Source organism: Heterocephalus glaber, unplaced genomic scaffold (genome assembly GCF_053883595.1).
Source record: "Heterocephalus glaber isolate CG9 unplaced genomic scaffold, H.glaber_assembly_v1.0 deba00001600, whole genome shotgun sequence".
NCBI lineage: Eukaryota > Metazoa > Chordata > Mammalia > Rodentia > Bathyergidae > Heterocephalus > Heterocephalus glaber.
In genome coordinates this window covers 40,393,016-40,411,109 of record NW_028258372.1, presented here as the reverse complement: position 1 = coordinate 40,411,109, position 18,094 = coordinate 40,393,016, and the positions used below count along the sequence as shown (strand labels likewise).

Here is an 18,094-nt window from a genome sequence, read left to right as displayed (position 1 = left end):
CGGAGATGGAGCCGTGGACGCAGGGCTCTCGGCAAGGCGCCGCCCCTCGGGCGGGCCCCTGGTTCCGGCCGCCTTTTTTCTTCCCTGGGCGATCGCGAGCGGGTGCCTCCCAGTTCCCGACGCCTCCTGTCCCGGAGAACAGTGGGGGCCCCACACGGCTTGCTTCTGCCCAGCCTGGGGCTCGGACCAACTCCTGGACCAAGTTGCTTTCCCAGCTCCTCGCCCCGCTCCCCAGCTTGCTCCAGAAGCTGCTGATGTGGGGCCAGCTTTTCGGTGGCTTGATTCCGACCAGTTGGCTCGATTTCGTTGGCGGCTACAGCATCCTGAGAGCCTTGAGGGGCCGAGAGGAAGTAGCCGCCCCCACTGTGCAGAAAAAGTCCGAGAGTTTGTTGCGACTGGACCTTTCAGACGGCTCAGTCACCAGCCCCTTTGATTGGCTAGAGGAGGGGATCCCCTGGCAGTGTGCGTCCTCTGACCTAGGGTTGGGGCTCAAAGCCAAGAGAAGGGCTTTGGACCCCTCAGCCCATGCTTTTTTCCTAGAGGAGCAGCTGTGGAGCGTGGAGCTGTCGCCCAGTGGCCTTCAAGCCCGTCTGTTCAGTGACGGAGAAGTTGGCTCTTCTCCCTCTGGCCCCCTAAACGTTCAGCGCTTAGGCAGTTTCAGTGTAGTCTCCTATTTGCTGCACCCCTCCCACCTGGATTGCCTTGGGGGGCTAGAGCTCAGCTGTCAGGATGGCACTGAAGGGAGCGAGCTAGTTGGTTTCCAGACCCTAACCCCAGAGAGCAGCTGCCTTTCTAAGGACTGCTGTCATCCAGAGCCTCTGTCTGCAGAAATCTCTGCGCCCTCGTGGCAGGGATATCCACCTCTTTCCAGGGAAGGCCTCCCCGAAATCCACCATGTTCGTATGAAACGGCTGGAATTCCTTCAGCAGACTGGCAAGGGGCAAGAATTACCCACGCCGGACCAAGACAATGGCTACCACAGCCTGGAGGAGGAGCACTGTCTTCTCCGGGTGGATGTGAAACACCGCCCAGGTACTCCAACACAATCTGTTCCCCTGGCTGGAGCAGCCTCTGGAAACAACCAGGAGCCCGGGGAGGAAAAAATATTGACGGAGGAGGTCCCGCTTGCCCTGGAAAGACAAGGCCCTTCGGGAAGCTTGCCATCTGTTGAGGTACCTGTGGAGGAAGAACCTGGGGAGGACGGAGCCAGTGTGGTCGACTCCTCTGACATAGAAGATGACCTTCCCCTTGCTGCCAGACCGGCTTGTGCTAACAAATTAATAGATTTCATTTTGGGAGGTGCATCCAGTGAGCTGGAGTCAAGTTCTGATTCTGAAGGTGAAGGTTGGGACGAGGAAGCTGAGGATGACGGTTTTGATAGTGAGGGCTCACTGTCAGAATCAGACCCTGAACGAGACGAGGAAGGACTTCACCTTTGGAATTCTTTCCACAGTGTAGATCCTTATAATCCCCAAAACTTCACAGCAGCAATTCAGACTGCTCCCAGAATTGTTCCTGGAGAACCTTCTGATGCAGGCAAGGATTTGTCTGACAAGTCTGATCTAGAGAATTCTCCCCAGGCTGGAATCTTTCCTCAGACCCCTGACTGGGATTCTGAGGAGGAAGGTAACTGGGAATCCAGTGCTGATGAGGCAGAGAATCTCAAGCTGTGGAACTCTTTCTCTAATTCTGATGATCCGTACAACCTTTTAAATTTTACGGCTCCCTTTCAAACATCAGGAAAAGATTTGAAAGACAGTCTTGACTCAAAAAAACCAGCTGAGTCCTTGGTGGCCATTTCTGAGTGTCACAGCTTCCTTTCTTATAAAGTGCCACTGTTAGGGCACCAAGGAGGTGAAAGTACAGACTTGTTACAGCAGGAGATTGTCTCTGTGGAAAAGCACACGCCTATCAAAGGAAAAAAGGTTGGTTTCTTTCAACGTGTCTGCTAATTTGTTCTGTGTTGGTAGGGTTAGATATAGCAGCACGACTCTGTTGGAGACCTGGTTGTCATATTTTTGAGGAAGGCTTCTAGGGTGTGTGGATTGAGAACTATTCAAATGATCTTTCCTCTTCCTCCCTTCAGTGTAGGGAACTGTTCCTGTTCAAAAGGAAGATGCCAGTATAAAAGGCCAGATCTTAGCAGGAAAGTGCCATTTGCACTTGGGTTGGTGGCTCTGAGCTGTTTCAACATCTCTACTCTTTTTTTTCAGAAAACAAAAATATTAAACCTTGTGTATTTGTGACTTAATTTTTCTAGGGCTTAAGAAGGGTCTGCTATAGCCGAAAAGTTTTAAATGGTTATTTATTTGTTTGCAAATACTCGATCTTTTATTTGCTTGATAACGTTGTCTTTATTCGTGTCCTCTAACCCAAAGAGCTTTTAATAGCAAATACAAGTTGTTTACTGTTTATATGGTTGTTTGCGACGTATCAAACTTTTTGACCTTACTTGGTTTGTTTGATAGTTAAAAACAGTACAGAAAATTGTGTTTCCTTTTTTTAAAGAATGAAATACTAGTTACAGTGGACAGTTACAGGTTAATAATGGAAGTAAAGAATGGTGGTCACTTATTTGGTTTATCCTGAGTAGTTGCTTCCTCTTCCCAAACTAATCTTAAATCCTCGTGGAGTGTTTTACTCTCTCATATTGTCAGCTTCACCTTACTGTGGAAGTCTTTTAAATTAGTCTTCACACAGCTGACGTTATTAATTGGAAAACCCCCCAAACACAAGAGGGTCTAAGTTTTGTTCAGGAAGTTTCTTTAGTTTTCTGTACCTTCGTTTGGAAAGGCAAAGCAGTGGGTGAGTTATTACTGATCTCAGATTCTGCAGCCTGAGGGAGATTAAAGTTCACTGTACCATAAATCTTTTGGCTTCAAATGACCAGTTTGATACTTTGGAAGTACTCCTGGGGTAGAAAATCTTTTTTCAGTGGTGGTAATAAGACATACGTCTTAATCTGTCATGTTAAAATTAAATTTTAGTTCACACTTCATAGATGATAAGATGAAATAACTTTGTCCTTTTTGGGGGCCCCTGACAAAATGACCTACTTGAGTGCGTAGGTGAGAACCAAAGGGGCCAGTGGATGAGCACTTGGCATCTGGAGACCTGTGCTTTGTACTGCTGCGTGGTTAGAGCAGAGACTGGGGAGGCCGCTAGACCTAAGAAGTTGCTTGACTCCTGGCCTTTATACAGTCACTTATCTGATGAGAATAGTATTGTATGATTTATCGTGGGGGTGTGTGTGTGTGTGTGTGTGTGTGTGTGTGGCACTGATTCTACCACTGAGCTGCATCCTCAGCCCCAAGTTACTGCAATTTAATTTGCAATTAATGCAAATGAGATTTAAATGAGATGAGTAGATAAAACTCCTGATTCATTGCCTTGTGTTGGAATGGCTCAGGCCTGTGTCATGTGTCATTTTAGCTCATTGACTACAATGAAATGAGTGAAGTGGATGTGAGACTATTGATTGAACTAAAGCAAAATTTAGAAAAGATGATGATGTATGCCTAAATTATTTGACAGGCTTTAATTACCTGCCATTCTTTAGGTTTGTGGGAAAATGGGTAGTGCCTAATTCTTAGAGTGAGGCCTTCAGATCTAGGAGTTTAAAATACTTCATATCCTGGCAAAACAGTACAGATTGTAGAGCCAGACAGACTCAGTGTTTGAATCCTGATTATATCACTTAGGTGTTGTGTGATTTTGGACACATCTAACTGATGTGCTTCTGTCTACACCTCACGGATTTGATGTGAGGATTAAATGAGATAAAAATTGTAAACCTCTTTGAAAAGAGCCTGGCATATGGTGAACACAATATAAGTGTTATTATTTATTTTAGTGACACAATGAATGAGTAAGGACTAGAATGCAATATCTTGTAAGGTGTTACATCCTATTAATTGTCCTCAGGGGTATTCCTTGGCCTGATGTAAAGGGAATGAAAGTAGTAGGGTCTCAGTGGGGTTAGCTGATGTAACTGTTAAACACAGTTTAAAGCAATTCTATACTTTCCAAGTTTGATAGCTTAGTTTGATATCATCTTTATTAAAAATTAAGTAGGGGCCAGGGATTTAGCTCAGTGGCACCGCCCCTGCCTGGCAAGCTCAAGGTCCCAAGTTCTATCCCCGGTACCAAAAAAAAAAAGTAAGGATTAAGTAGAAGCTACTAGTAACAAGTAGGGATTGTTACTCATTACATGTCATCTTGTATAATATTCACAATTTCATGTACAGGTTGAGCCTCCCTAATAGAAAATTCAGAATCTGAACTTTCTGAGTGCTAATATGATGCTCAAAAATGTTTGGATTTTTGGAGCATTTTTGGATTTCAGATTTTCAGATTAAGGATGCTCAGCCAATGAAGTCCATGCAAATACGCCAAACTCCAAAACACTTTGAAATCTCGTCCCAAGTATTTCAGGTAAGGGATACCCAACCTATCTGTATAGTGATAGCATATTGAATACAAAGCTTTTAAATTTTAACTGCGAGGCCTCTTGTAACACATCCTTAAAGATACTTTACTTTATGAAGTAACTTTCTGTTATATTCTCATTCCAAAAGTAATAATGTAAAAATCAATGACTCAAAAATTGGAAAGCACTGAAAAGTAGGGGGTTTTTTTGGTACCGGGGATTGAACTTGGGACCTTGCGCTTGCAAAGCAGGCAGTGGAACCACTGAACTAAATCCCCGGCTCAAAAAGTACAGTTTTTTTTAAAGGGAAAGGAAGAGTAGAAATAATATTGTTAAGGCTTTGACTATGACAAAAACATTGACTTTCAAAGATATAGTGGTTATTTTCTGAAATACTTTGTCATTTTGGGGGGAAATATTATAGAACTATATTTCCCTAAGGATTAAAGCATAGCAGGTATTAACAGTAAGAAAATTTTAGTTCCCTATCTGGATTCATGTTAACACTAAAAAGCAAGGACTGGAGTTGGGAAGACTTGTGTATTTGTAGATATATGAAAGATAAAGATATATGTAAATTCAGGGCAATTGTTCACTGTTTTATCCAATTACTATCTGCTTAGATCCTTTTTTAAAATTTCAGATATAGTTGGGAACAAAGGTTCTTGTAAGATATTTGGTGTTTAAAAAGAATTAGTAGGATAAAGGGGTGTTCACCTCAGTGGTAATTGTAAGATCTTAGAGAGTTATTAAAATTAGTTTTTGTCTTTATAGGTAACCTTCCTTGAAGAAGTTACTGAGTATTATGTAAGTGGTGATGAGGATCGCAAAGGACCATGGGAAGAATTTGCAAGGGATGCATGCAGGTTCCGGAAACGAATTCAAGAAACAGAAGATGCTATTGGCTATTGCTTGACATTTGAGCACAGAGAAAGAATGTTTAATAGACTCCAGGAAACATGCTTCAAAGAACTTAAATGTTTTCCAGCAATGTTGAATTGACAGCCTGTCGTCCTACCATACATTACCTCTTTCTTGAGAGGTTTCTTTTAAAAATGAATATTGGCAGCTGTCCTTTGACTTTTGTTTTTTAGAGGAAATTTAGCCTGAATCCAATGATCTATCTAGTTTAGTATTTTTTTGGTAACATATCCCACATAGAAACTACAGGTTTGAAGCCAGCCCTGACAATGAAGGATGTGACTTTTAATCTTTTTTGATTTAGTTAGATGTGTTTTTCAATGTCCTTTCTTTGCTTGAGATGAGAAGGGGACCTTTTGAGTTGTTAATTTTGCACTTTCAAAACTTGTTTTCTTGGGAACAATATTTATAGGGCTTAAGGCCCATTTTCAGTTACAATTTAAATTATGTATATATGTGTAAAAATTTTGCCCCCCCAATATTCTGCGATTAGTGAGCTTTTGTTTTTCTGTATTTTTTTTTTTTATTTCAGTGATTTAGCCTGTCTACCTTTAAGTTAAAAATATAGTCGTGTATATGTTGCCAACTTAAAGTATATTGTGTCACTTCTTAAGATTTTTGTTGAAAGTGTATGGTGAATTTCTTTTTCTACATTAAGTTGTACTTAGATTTCCAAGGACTGTCACGACATACACATGTACAGTGCTTTCTGGGAGTTTAGGGAGGCTGCATCTTTCTGCCAAATTTTAAATATCAAATATATTTGATTTCTGTGGAGACTGCTTTGGAGAGGGTTCTGAACATACCATTGTAGTTCCTGAGTGAATGTCGCTTTTTGTATCTCTCAATGGGCAGAAATTTTAAAACACTCTAGAAAAAGTAATAATTGTATCATAGGCATTTGTTTTTTAAACTGAAAAGCCTAGAACTTTCCTAAGAGGAAGATAGGAGACACGCCAGAGTAGTTTGGTTTTGTTGTATATGCACAACAGAAAACCAGTGTTATTAATGTGCCTCAGCACTGTCACTTTTAAAACCTGTCAGGGTGACACTGTCAACTTGGAAGTGGGCAGTTCTGGGTTTTCAAGTTTGAAGTGTAAAATACTAATTACAGTCAATGTCCAGGTTTATTGCGCTCTATTTTAACAATGAGAGCAGGAAGGACAAGGTTAATACTTTCAGGAAAGGGAAATCTGCAGATTTAACAACTAGAAAGTCTTGATGTCTTGAAGTCTTAGCATTGACTGGTTGTGCTTGGTTTGCATAGTTAGACTTCACATGACGTGTAACTGTCAGGTCGAGGAAATGTCAGCCATCCCTTGAATGGTCTGTTTTTCCTCCCTGTGCCTCTTGCCACAGGCAGTGGAAAGCGTAGCGTACATGACCACTTAGCTTTGAACTTAGGTCAGTGTGAGGATGCAGGTTTCATCAGATGTGCTGGCAGGTTACTACCTCAGTTTATAATCTACCTGGTCTTTATCTTACCTGGTCTGCTCTAAGAGCCACCTCCAGTGTTGGGTGCATTCATTGCTACACACACTAAGAGTGCAGCACCGTAACAAATTGGTCAGATTTTTGCAGAGCCTTTATTTTGTGTTTTGTCCACCTCCACTTCAGGCCTCTTAAGAGACTGCGCTTCCAGAGTGTTGTTTTATACCGTGGAAACAGTCTGGCTCCCACCTCCAGCTGTATCTGTTGGAAAGCAGCACCATTTGCCTTGCAGAAAGCTGTGGGACCGACTGTTCAGATGCATTCTTTTCAAGCTAGCCGGAAGCATACTGTTTTGTTTCAGAGACTTGGCTTGTGTTTTGTGTTTCTGAAATCCAGCACTTCTGCATATTGGAAAATAGTGGAACATCTTCATAGTCATTGGACTTGGGAAAATTGTTCCCTTGGGACCTCACAACCTAATGAGTAAAACCTTCCTTAGGAATTCTCCCCTGAATCACCCTGCTGTGGAAGCGATCAGACTCATGAGGAGGACAGGGGTTTCTTACAATTGGTCTGGAGGGAAGAAAGGTTGATGTCGCTGTCATCCCGACTGTGAATGTCCAAGTGACACCTACCCTTAGCCTGCAGCCCCTGCCAATCTTTAAAGGCAGATCCTGGGAGGTTTTAAGTAAACACTTTACACAGTGTAGTCTTGTAATGGTGCTGTCCTGTCAGTGTAGCGTGGGAAAGGGGAGTGTGCAGACAGGTGGAATCGCATTTCCGAGTGATGAAATGTGATGACGCCTCCTCCTCTGTAACTTGAAATCAAAACTATCAGATTTTATTTTTTATAATTTAAAGAAGGTAAAGTTAGGGGACTAGAAACTTTAAATTGGCCTCTTCAAACCAGTTTGTTGGGATTTTATAGCTAAAATTCTATTTGTGTATATAATGTAACTAATCTGTAAATTGTAATAAATATATTTGCAATTATTAAATGTTACATGATATTTTGGTTCAAGTTTATGTTTTATTTGACATCGGTTTTGGAATTACTGAGCAGGAATTTCCAAAAAAGTCATTTTTCACTTTTGATTTTGTGGAGTGCTGGACAGATTCTGTCACATATAAATTGTACCTCAGCTAATGAGGGGAGAGTGGTAAGGAGATAAAAATATAATTGCAGATCACAATTTAGTAATAAAGAGCTTGGTTCTTATAGGTAAGTAGATGCAACGAGTACATATTGTTAAGTGAAATGAGTTAGATACAAAAGCTTAACTATTGCATGGTTTCTCTTATATGAGAAATGCAAAGTATGTATAAGTAAATGAGCAAAGTGGAAGACAGAAAAGTAAGAGTATGGAAGTCCTTTCTAGGAGATGAGATTTAATTACAGATTTGGCCTTGGCTCTCCAATGCTCTTGCAAAGAAAACAGTAAAACAATTGGATTATTCACAGAAGCAACAAAGTTCATATGGGCTTAGTATGGCGTTTCTCTCCAATAAGAGGACAATCTGTTCTGTGCATTGTTATTTATGATAACATGGTGTTGGGCATCAAGGTGTTTGCCATTTACGAGTAAGTAGATGTGGGTGTAACATCAGGAAAAAAACTTTTTTATCCTGGAAGATTTAGGTTATAGCAAGCCTATTATTGGGTTAAGGAATAATAGCATTCTAAATTGGGTGTGGTGGTGCATGCTTGTAATCCCAGCATTTGGGAGGCTGAAGCAGGAGGATCACCAGAAGTTCAAGGACAGCCTGGGCTACATAGGGAGACCCTGACTCAAAAAACTAACCGAAAAACCCCCAAACAAGGCATTATTAATTCAGGCATTTGGATCTTCCCAGCTAATGAAAAAGTTATTTCTGAATTAGAAAGAAATGGAACTTGGAAATATTTGGTATTTAGAACAAATTGAACTGACAGTCATAGGTTATAACTTCCATCTTGGGTTAATTTAAGCTTTTTAAATCTCCCTGGGAAAATAGCTACATTTGTGTCAAGCCAGACTTAATTGCTGTGCCTATTCTGACATCCTATACAAACTATGCTTTTCTTTGTTACATTAATACTTTTTTTTTTTTTTTTTGGTATCGGGGATCGAACTCGGGTCCTTGTGCTTTGGAGGCAGGCTATTACATTAATAGAAAGTTTGAAAACAACTGCTTATCTCAGAAATTTGCATCTTACATGTGGATTTGTGAATTTGGTCTCTGACATTCTCCTTTGGAGGCTTGCTCGGATGCTTTTCTCTGTCTGTCTCTCCTTTTTTTGTGGTGCTGGGACTGAACGCAAGGCCTTCACATTGAGGGCCCCCCAAGCTTATTTTGAGATAGATTCTCATTAAGTTGCCCAGGCTGGCCTTGACCTTTAGATCCTCCTGCCTCAGCTTCCCTGTGTGCTAGGATCACCAGCTGTATGTATATTTTGACAAAAGTAGGATTATCAAAAAAAAACCCTTCATTTTTTTCTCATAAAGTGCATGTTACTTAAAGAATATAGACACTCGATACAATTTTTAAAATAGGTAATGCTGCCCAGATGCTTTTTGGGCTGAGGGGCTCAAATCAATTTCTCTATGTGTAAAAATGTCTTCATACTGAACCAGCCTCTAAGCCTTTTAGGTGAAAAATGTCTGAGTAGACTCAAATCATGGTAGAGTCAAACAGAAACCTAACCCATGTGTACACACACACACACACACACACACACACACACACACACACACACTTCATAATCCTTCATTGCATGGATGATGACCTGCATACTCTTTGAGATTTGGAGTCCTCGCTTATGGCTGGGTGCAGTGGCACACACCTGCAGCCCTGAGGCAGGAGGACCGCAGCTCCAGGGCGGCTGCACACTGAGGACCTGGCCCAGAAAACTTTAAAAAAAAAAAAAAAAAAAAAAGGAAAAAGAAAAGGGCCTCTGCTCATGAACCTTAGTTGAATGTTTGATCAACACAACGCTTGGCTGCCTTCCTGGATTTGCTCCAGTGAGACGTGGTTTGTCCCTCAGTTATGACTGCAGTGTGCAGAGGCAAAGCGTGGCTATCAAGATCTGTAATAACAGGCACAGTGAATAGGACAAATTGATCTTTTCTAACCCTGCTCCTCTGAGGATTTATCAAGCAAGACGTGGTGCTTTCAGTGAATGTGTTCCAGTGGCAGGGCCGACAGGGATCTAAGGAGGTCCCTGCCCAGAGTGGAGGGTGCTGGGAGGGGCCTGCGTATCCCTACGTCAGCAGTGCGGTACAGCAGTCTCGCCACTGGAGGACTCCTTGGTCTGACGGGAGACAGGGTCTGTGGAAAGTGGGTTGGTTGACTCATTGGAGAATGCCCAGAGATCGAATGAGACTGGCAGTCTATTTGCTGTTAAGGTCTGGAAACCTGAACTGTGCCGGAAGCACTGGAGCGATATTCAGGTTTTTTTCTTTTGATCTCTCCTTCATCTCAGTACTGTTCTTCCAACTTTGTCCTGCATTTATTCGCTCTTTTTTCCCCTTTTTTCTCTTTTGTAGGATTGGAGATTGAACTCAGGGCCTTCACAGTAGGCCACATACTGGGCTTTTTAAAACTTATATTTGAGACGGTCTCGCTAAATTGCTAAGGCTGGCCTTAAATTTGGAACCCTCCTGCCTCAGCCTCCCAGAGTGCTGGGATAACAGGAGTGCACCACCGCACCCAGGGTGGCTAAGTATTTCATTTTCACTGCTATTTCGGATCCTTACCTAGAACCAGGAGGATGAAGACTTTCAGGGCATAATTGCAGTGATAGTGACCAACAAAAAGCGCAGACTTCACAGACTTCTGAACTCTTTAGGGCTTTACCCACCAAGTCAATATTTGCACTTTGAGACCTGAGTAACTTCTAGAAACATCCCAAGGATGTTCAAGGTCACAGAGGTGACAGTAAAAGTGGATAATGCTATAGAATAGGTAGAACTCTTGAAGACATTGGTGTAGGCCAACACTTTATGAATAAAACCCCAATCACACAGGAAATATTACAAAGAATCAACAACTGGGATCTCACCTTATTTTTTTTTTTTTTATTTTTTTGGTACCGGGGATTGAACTCGGGTCCTTGGATCTCACCTTATTAAAAAGCTTTTGCACAGCAAAAGAAACCAACAGAGTGAAGAGACAGCCCACTGAGTAGGAAAAAATTTTTGCCAGTTTTTCCTCAGACAAAAAACTGATATCTAGAATATATAAAGCATTGAAACCCTCCCCCCTAAAATTTAAAGACCCAATCCAAGAATGGGCATCTGAGATGAACAGACACTTCTCCAATGAGGAAGTACAAACAACAAATAAATATATGAAAAAATGTTCACATCGCTGGTCATTCGAGAAATGCAAATTAAACAATGCTGAGATTCCATCTCACTCCAGAAAGAATGGCTATTATCAAGAAATCAATAACAATGCTGGCAGGGCTGAGGGGGAAAAAAGAACCCTTCTCCACTGTTGGTGGGAGTGTAGACTGGGGCAACCACTGTGGAAATCAGTGTAGAGATTACTCAAAAAACTAGAGGACCAGGGATTTAGCTCAGTGGTTCTGCCACTTGCCTCGAAAGTGCAAGGTCCTGAGTTCAATCCCCGGTACAAAAAAACAAAACAAAACAAAAAACTAGAGGTTCCCCTTGATCCAGCTAGTCCCCTCTTTGGTACAATGGACCCCTGACTTACGAACTCAATCGATTCCCAAGAGCTGGTTGTAACTAAATCAGTACAGTTGAGATCTGGATGTTTACCTGCATTTATGCTATAGATAACAAGAGGCAGATGAATCTTCCATTAACCTAATGAATCCAAGCTGTTCACATGTCAGGCTGATTATAGCTTGAGGGTCCACTGTTTCTTCCCAAAAGAATTAAGAGCATCATATGACAGAGCCCGTCGTCACTTGTCGAACAGTACCTGAATGGGGGAGTGAGGATGAAGAAAAAGAAAGACAAAGAGATAGAGTCGGGAGGGCTCCCAGAGACCGAGCGCCCAAGTTTTTCTCCTCTCTTTTATACAACAGGTGAGTTTGGTTGTTAATCATGACCCTTATCCAGAGACACCTGCTTCCATGTTTTCTAGTTCTTTGGGAATTCCCCACCCTCGTGGGCTTCCTTGTTTCTCGGGGTTACAGAACGTTCATCACGTTCCAGGGCAATCTAATTCGGCAAGGACGCGGTTCCTCATAACATCGTCTCCTTGCTCTATACAATGGAGGGTAAGATTCAAAATGGAGCCTCTTTGGCTAACACCGCTCTCCACACACCGCTCTCCACAATCATACCACAGCGATATGTGCACACCCACGTTTATGGTGGCAGTTTGTAATAGCTTAATCTTGAAAACAGCCCCAAAGGCCCATCAATCAATGAATGGATAAAGAAGATGTGGTTTTTTATATTTATAATGGAGTACTACTGTGCCATAAAGAAGGATAAGCTTGAGCCATTTCTAGCTAAATGGATGCACCTTGAGACCATACTCAAGAGAAATAAATCAGACACACATCTTTAAATATCACATTGTTTCTCTGGTGTGAGAAACTCAAAGTGTAAATAAGGACCAAAATGTGTAACAGATATTGGGAAATGGGGAGAAAATGTTCAAATGAGAAGGGGAACTAGGGAGCGGGGAAGGGGGAAAGGAAGGAATGGAAGAGAAAAAAAGAATAGAAGGAAAAAATGGAAACAAAGCTTTTGTAAATAAGGGGGAGAAGAGGGGTTGAAGGGAGGGGAGGGGAATGGTGAAAAAGGAGCAAGATGTATCATGTACAGGTGCAGATTCCCTATGCCGAATGTGATCATTATGTAGATCTATAATGTACCATTAAAGAAAGAAGGGCGCTCGCTTCTGCAGCACATATACTAAAATTGGAACGATACGGAGATTAGCATGGCCCCTGCGCAAGGATGCCGCGCAAAATCGTGAAGCGTTCCACATATAAAAAAAAGAAAGAAAGAAGACACCAGCCCTTAACCTTGTGTCCACTGTGAGTTTTCTCAGCGGCCTGCTCTCTTTGCAGAGCATACTTCTTTTCTTTAATAAATGTAAGACCTGGATACTGCTGCTTTGTTAGACCTTTTCCTAACGGGGTTCATATCTTGGCTCTGAAGGCAAAACCTAAAGAAGAGTCTCAAAAGAGTTTTGAAAAATGCTCGTGGGGATATATGCTCTGAAATGGTTGTTTTTAAAAACAAATTTCATCATGCGCGGACGATCTCTTGGATCTCAAATATCACCTCCAAGAGACCGTGACAATCCTGTAATCCTGTCCCGGTCCCTCCCGCCTTCTCACGTTACCTTGTAAAATTACCTCTCTCTGACCTCACCCTAACAGTTTTAGTTGCTTCTCCCTACTCAACTCCCACCCCCACCAGTCAGCAAGGCCAGGAGGGTAGGGACCTCATTATGAGCCAGAGCCTGGAACTGCCCGCTGTGTTAGAGTCGACAAACACACGCATGGCGATGGAGGATTAATAACTTATCAACGCCGCTGCTTAAAGCCTCATCAACACAGCCCCGTGTGATCAGCCACACGGATGCTGCACACTCAGACCCCAAAGAGCCTTGGAGAAAAGCTACAGTGAGCTCTAACTACACTTGTAGGAGGTAATTACAAATTCCACTGCGGCTGGGGAGATAACACCAGTTCACTTGAGTGTCATTAATAAGCGACATGCTAATTTATGAATTTAACGTGTGAGAAAACCAGCTAAGGGCTTTCTTGTCTAGAATGAATATAATGTACTGGAGAACCAGAATGTTCTTCCCAGCACACCGGGGCCTCAAATACTGCTCCTTTCTGGCAAGCAGTGCTGGGTTCCTAGCAATGCTCCCTCGAGTCCACCAGATGGCGATACTTACCACGCTGGCGCCTCTCTGGGTGGCTGCCTGTCCCTGGGAACCTGCGGGCCACCGTGCGCGGCCAGGCCCTTCCCTCCGTGCACAAGCTGGCTGGAACCGCCGTGACTCTACCTTTTGGTGGTAGCTATCCAGAAATGGGGTCTGGGGCCGGGGATGTAGCTCAGTGGTTCTACCACCTGCCTCGCAAGCGCAAGGTCCCGAGTTTGATCCCCGTGCCAAAAAAAAAAAAAAAGTTTATGATACGGGGAGCCAGGTGTGGTGCATACCTGTAATCCCAGTACTCAGGTGGCTGAGGCAGGAGGATCACCATGAGTTCGAGACCAGCCTGGGAAACATAGTGAGACCCTCAGAATTTTTTTAAAAAGTGTCCCTGGGGGAACCCAGTACCCCTGCACTTGCTGGACAGAGGCTCTACCTGTGTGACATCCCTAGCCCTTTTGATTTTTATTCTGAGACAGGGTCTTGCTAAGTTGCCCAGGCTAGCCTTGAACTTGCGACGTTCCTGTCTCAGCCTCCCAACAGCTGTGATTCAGTCCCCTTCCTGACCTGGCTTGTTTTTGTTCTTCTTTCTGATTGCCGCATTTTTTGGACGCCCATCTGAACAGACTGGCCTGGAGCATGACCCCAGCACCCACCTGAGGGAAGGCCCTCTCTCCCAGAGCAGGGATGAAGTGACAGCAGGAGAGCCCTGCTGGGAAGCAGGGTGGAACCAGGTGCACATTCTTGCAGCTGATTTCCCAAGTTGTTCCTGAGGGGTGACAAGGTTCATGAAGCCATTGTCCCTTCCTGTCCCTTCCTGTCCCTCCTCACCGCGCGGGGCCCCCAGGTCCTTTGGGACTGTTTGCCTCCTTCGATCAGGTTTCATCTCCCTCTAGAGGCTTCCCCGGTGGAGACTTCCTCCCTGGGTCTGGGAGCCTTCATCCTGTTTTCACTGTCACAGCGCACTGAATGTTTTCTAAAATCACTGTTCAAATCACATTGATTGTAATGATGGTTCACCCTTCCAACTCCTCCTGGACGCCCTTTGTGATGGGGACTGGACTATTTTAAGTACACAATATGCTTTAGCTCCAATGACAATTCCTGTAGCCTCTTTCCCATAAATAAGCTCTCTCCTCACACAACAAAATTTACATACAATAAGTTTCAACAATTTCTTTTTTTGAGGCAAGCTCTCACTATGCAGTCCAGGCTGCCCTTGAATTCATGGTGATCCTCCTGCCTCAGCCTCCTGATTGTTGGGATTAAACGTGTGTGCCACCTCACCCAACACTAATTTTTTATTTTTATTTTTTGCAGTGCTGGGGATCAAACCCATGGCCTTATGAATGCTAGCCAAGTGCTGCACCCCTGACCTACTCCACTGAACCAAACTTTACCAATTGTAAGTGTAAAATTCAAGGGTTTTAATAAACATAGCCATGTAAACACTACCACAATAAAAACTTTCCTATCACTGTGGAAATCAATACAGGAATACCTCAAACAACTAGGATTAGAGGTCCCATTTGACCCAGCCATTCCTCTGCTGGGTATCTTCCCAGAAGAATTAAAAGAATCATACTACAGTGATATATGTGTACCCATGTTTATAGCAGCACAGTTTGTAATAGCTAAAACTTGGAAACAGCCCAAGTGCCCATCAACTGGTCACTGGATAAAGAACATGTAGGGTTTTTTATAAAATGGAGTACTCCTCAGCCATAAAGAATGAGAAATTAGAGGCATTTATAGCTAAGTGGATGCACATTGAGGCCATACTTTTAAGTGAAATATATAGGACACACATATGTAAATACCGCATAGTTTCTCTGGTATGAAAAACTAAAAGTGTAAATAAGGATCAAAAAGTATAATTGATATTGTGTAACAGGAAGAAAAGGTCTAAAGGATTAGGGGAAGTGGGAGAGGTAGGGAAAAGGAAAGAAGGGAAAAGAAAAAATATGAGAAAAGGAAAAAATGGAAACAAAGTATTTTTATTTTATTTTATTTTTAGATTTTTTTTTACTTTTTGTACCGGGGATTGAACTCAAGACCCTGCACTTGTGAGGCAGGCGGCGGAACCACTGAGCTAAATCCCCAGCCCAACAAAGTATTTTTTAAATAGGGAAAGGTGGAGGGGGTGAAGGGAGGGCAGGGGATGGGGAAAAAATAAGAACCAAGATGCATCATGTACAGGTACAAGATCCCAATGATAAATGTAACTGTGTTGTATACCTAAAATGTACCAATAAACTCTTTTTTAATTTATTTTTAAATTTATTTGGGGGGGGTACCGGGGATTGAACTTGGGTCCCTGTGCTTGTGCAACAGGCGGTGAAACCACTGAACTAAATCCCCAGCCTGGTACTGTATACTTTTGAGATTGTCTATACTGTTGAACATATAAGTAGTCTATTCCTTCTTATTGCTAAGTAGTATTCCATTATCTTATTATACCACAATTTATTTATTCATTGACTAAGAGATGAACATTTTTTTCATTTACAATTTGTGCCTATTGTGAATAAAGCTACAGTAAACGGGTACACGCACGTGTTTGTGTGAGCATATGTTTTCATTTCTTTTGGATGAACCCAGGAATGAGATTGCTGGATCATATAATAAGTATATGACTGCTGTAGTCCTTTCCTGTCCTGTCCTGTCCTGTCCTGTCCTGCCCTGTCCTTTCCTTTCCTTTCCTGTCCTTTCCTGGAGGTGGGGATCAAGCCCAGGACCTGGCCTGGCGTATGCCAGGCAATCACTTTACTACTGAGCTATGCCCACTGTATGATTAACTTTAAAAGAAATTCCCAGTTTCTCAAAATGGTTTTAACACTTGGCAGCAATGTATGAGAGCTCCAGCTGCTTTACATCTCTCCTAACCCTTGATACCGGAAGTCTTTTTAAGTTCAGCTATTTTAGTGAATTTGCACTGCCATCTTATTTGGGTGTAAATTTGCATTTCTGACGTTTAATGATATGGCACATCTTTCCCTATGTTTGTTTGTTTGTTTGTTTGTTTGTTTATTTTGCGGTACCAGGAGTGGAACTCAGGACCTTGCCCTTTCGAGGCAGGCGTGGTGCCACTGAGCTAAATCCCCAGCCCCTCCCTATGTTTATTTGTGATGGCAAATATCTTCTTTGGTGAAGTGTCTGCTCTGTTCTGGGGTGTGTGTGTGTGTGTGTGTGTGTGTGTGTGTGTGTGGTACTGGGGATTGAGCCCAGGGGTTTTGCACTAAGCCACCCTCACCACCACGTTCATATCTTTCGTACATTTAAAAAAACTAAGTTGTTTGTATTTATATATGTGTTTATATATGGTTTTAAAAACTATATTCTAGGGCCAGGGATTTAGCTCAGTGGTGCTGCTGCCTGCCTGGGAAGCACAAGGTCCTGAGTTTGATCCTCAGTACCAGAAAAAAACCCCTATATTCTAGATATAACTCCTTTATGATATACATGTAATGTATGTATGATATATATGTTTAATAACATATATGTTATTTATTTATTTATTTTTTGGTACTGGGGCTTGACCTCAGGACCTTGTGCTTGCAAGGCAGGCAGTGGAACCACTGAGTTAAATCCCTGGCCCACATATGTGTTATTTATATACAATATAAAACATATGTTTTACAAATATTTTCTCAAGGTGTGTAGCTTGCTTTTTCATGTTTTTAATCATTTTATTCGAAGAGCAAATGTTTTTTAATTTTGAAAAAGTCCAATTTTATAAATTTTTTTCTTCTACGGTCCATGGTTTTCTAAAGATTTCAGAAAGCTTTCCTTAATCTAAGGTCACAAACATTTTTGTTTTTGTTTTCTTCTGTAAGTTTTATAGTTTCTTTTCTTTTTTTTTTTTTTCCGGTACCGGGGATCAAACTCGGGACCTTGCGCTTGCGAGGCAGGCGGCGGAACCACTGAGATAAATCCCCGGCCCAAGTTTTATAGTTTCAGCTATGAGTTAAGTCTATGATTTATTTTTTGAGTCAAATTCATACTATAGGCTATGAGATAAGGGTTGAGATTCATATTTTTGCACATTGGTATTCAATTGTTGAAAATACTTCTTTTCTCCTCTGAATATACTTGGCACATTTGTCAAAAAGCAGTCAACCATGTAGAAGGGTCTCTATCTGGAACCACTGTTTCATTGATCCGTGTATCTGTTCTTACATCTTGCCACACCGTGGTGATTACTGTAACTTTACAGTAGGTGAGGAAATCACTCTCTCCTTTTTCAAATTGTTTTGGATATTCTAGGCCCTTTACATTTCTATTTGATTTCAGATCCAGCTTATTCATTCTTGGGAGCTTGTGTGGAGTTCTAGCAGGGGAAAGCAGCTACTCCTACATCCTTGCTTGGAGAATGGGCTCCTCTTCCACCCAGTGCCTCGGGAGGAACAACTGGAAGTAGGAGGGAGGAAGGGAACATCTGTCTCGCCAGCCAGA

At 42.3% G+C, this 18,094-nt stretch overlaps 1 protein-coding gene, 1 long non-coding RNA gene and 1 other non-coding gene across 3 annotated transcripts in view; 2 read left to right on the top strand and 1 right to left on the bottom strand.

Annotated features, from left to right (window-relative positions):
- The first annotated feature begins 5 nt into the window (after positions 1-5).
- Ppp1r15b (protein phosphatase 1 regulatory subunit 15B) lies at positions 6-7,791 on the top strand. The gene is given in 3 exon segments (XM_004862152.4): positions 6-1,925; positions 5,204-5,395; positions 5,397-7,791. Coding segments are annotated over 3 exon segments (2,142 nt in total). The 3' UTR covers positions 5,427-7,791.
- LOC110345313 (uncharacterized) overlaps positions 6,878-18,094 on the bottom strand; it is a 23,250-nt gene continuing 12,033 nt past the window's right edge. The window contains exon 3 of the long non-coding RNA XR_015444252.1: positions 6,878-11,713. This is a non-coding gene — a long non-coding RNA (uncharacterized LOC110345313). The remainder of the gene's footprint in view (positions 11,714-18,094) is intronic.
- LOC147823190 (U6 spliceosomal RNA) lies at positions 12,637-12,740 on the top strand. The gene has a single exon (XR_015444612.1). It is a non-coding gene; the product is annotated as a U6 spliceosomal RNA (small nuclear RNA).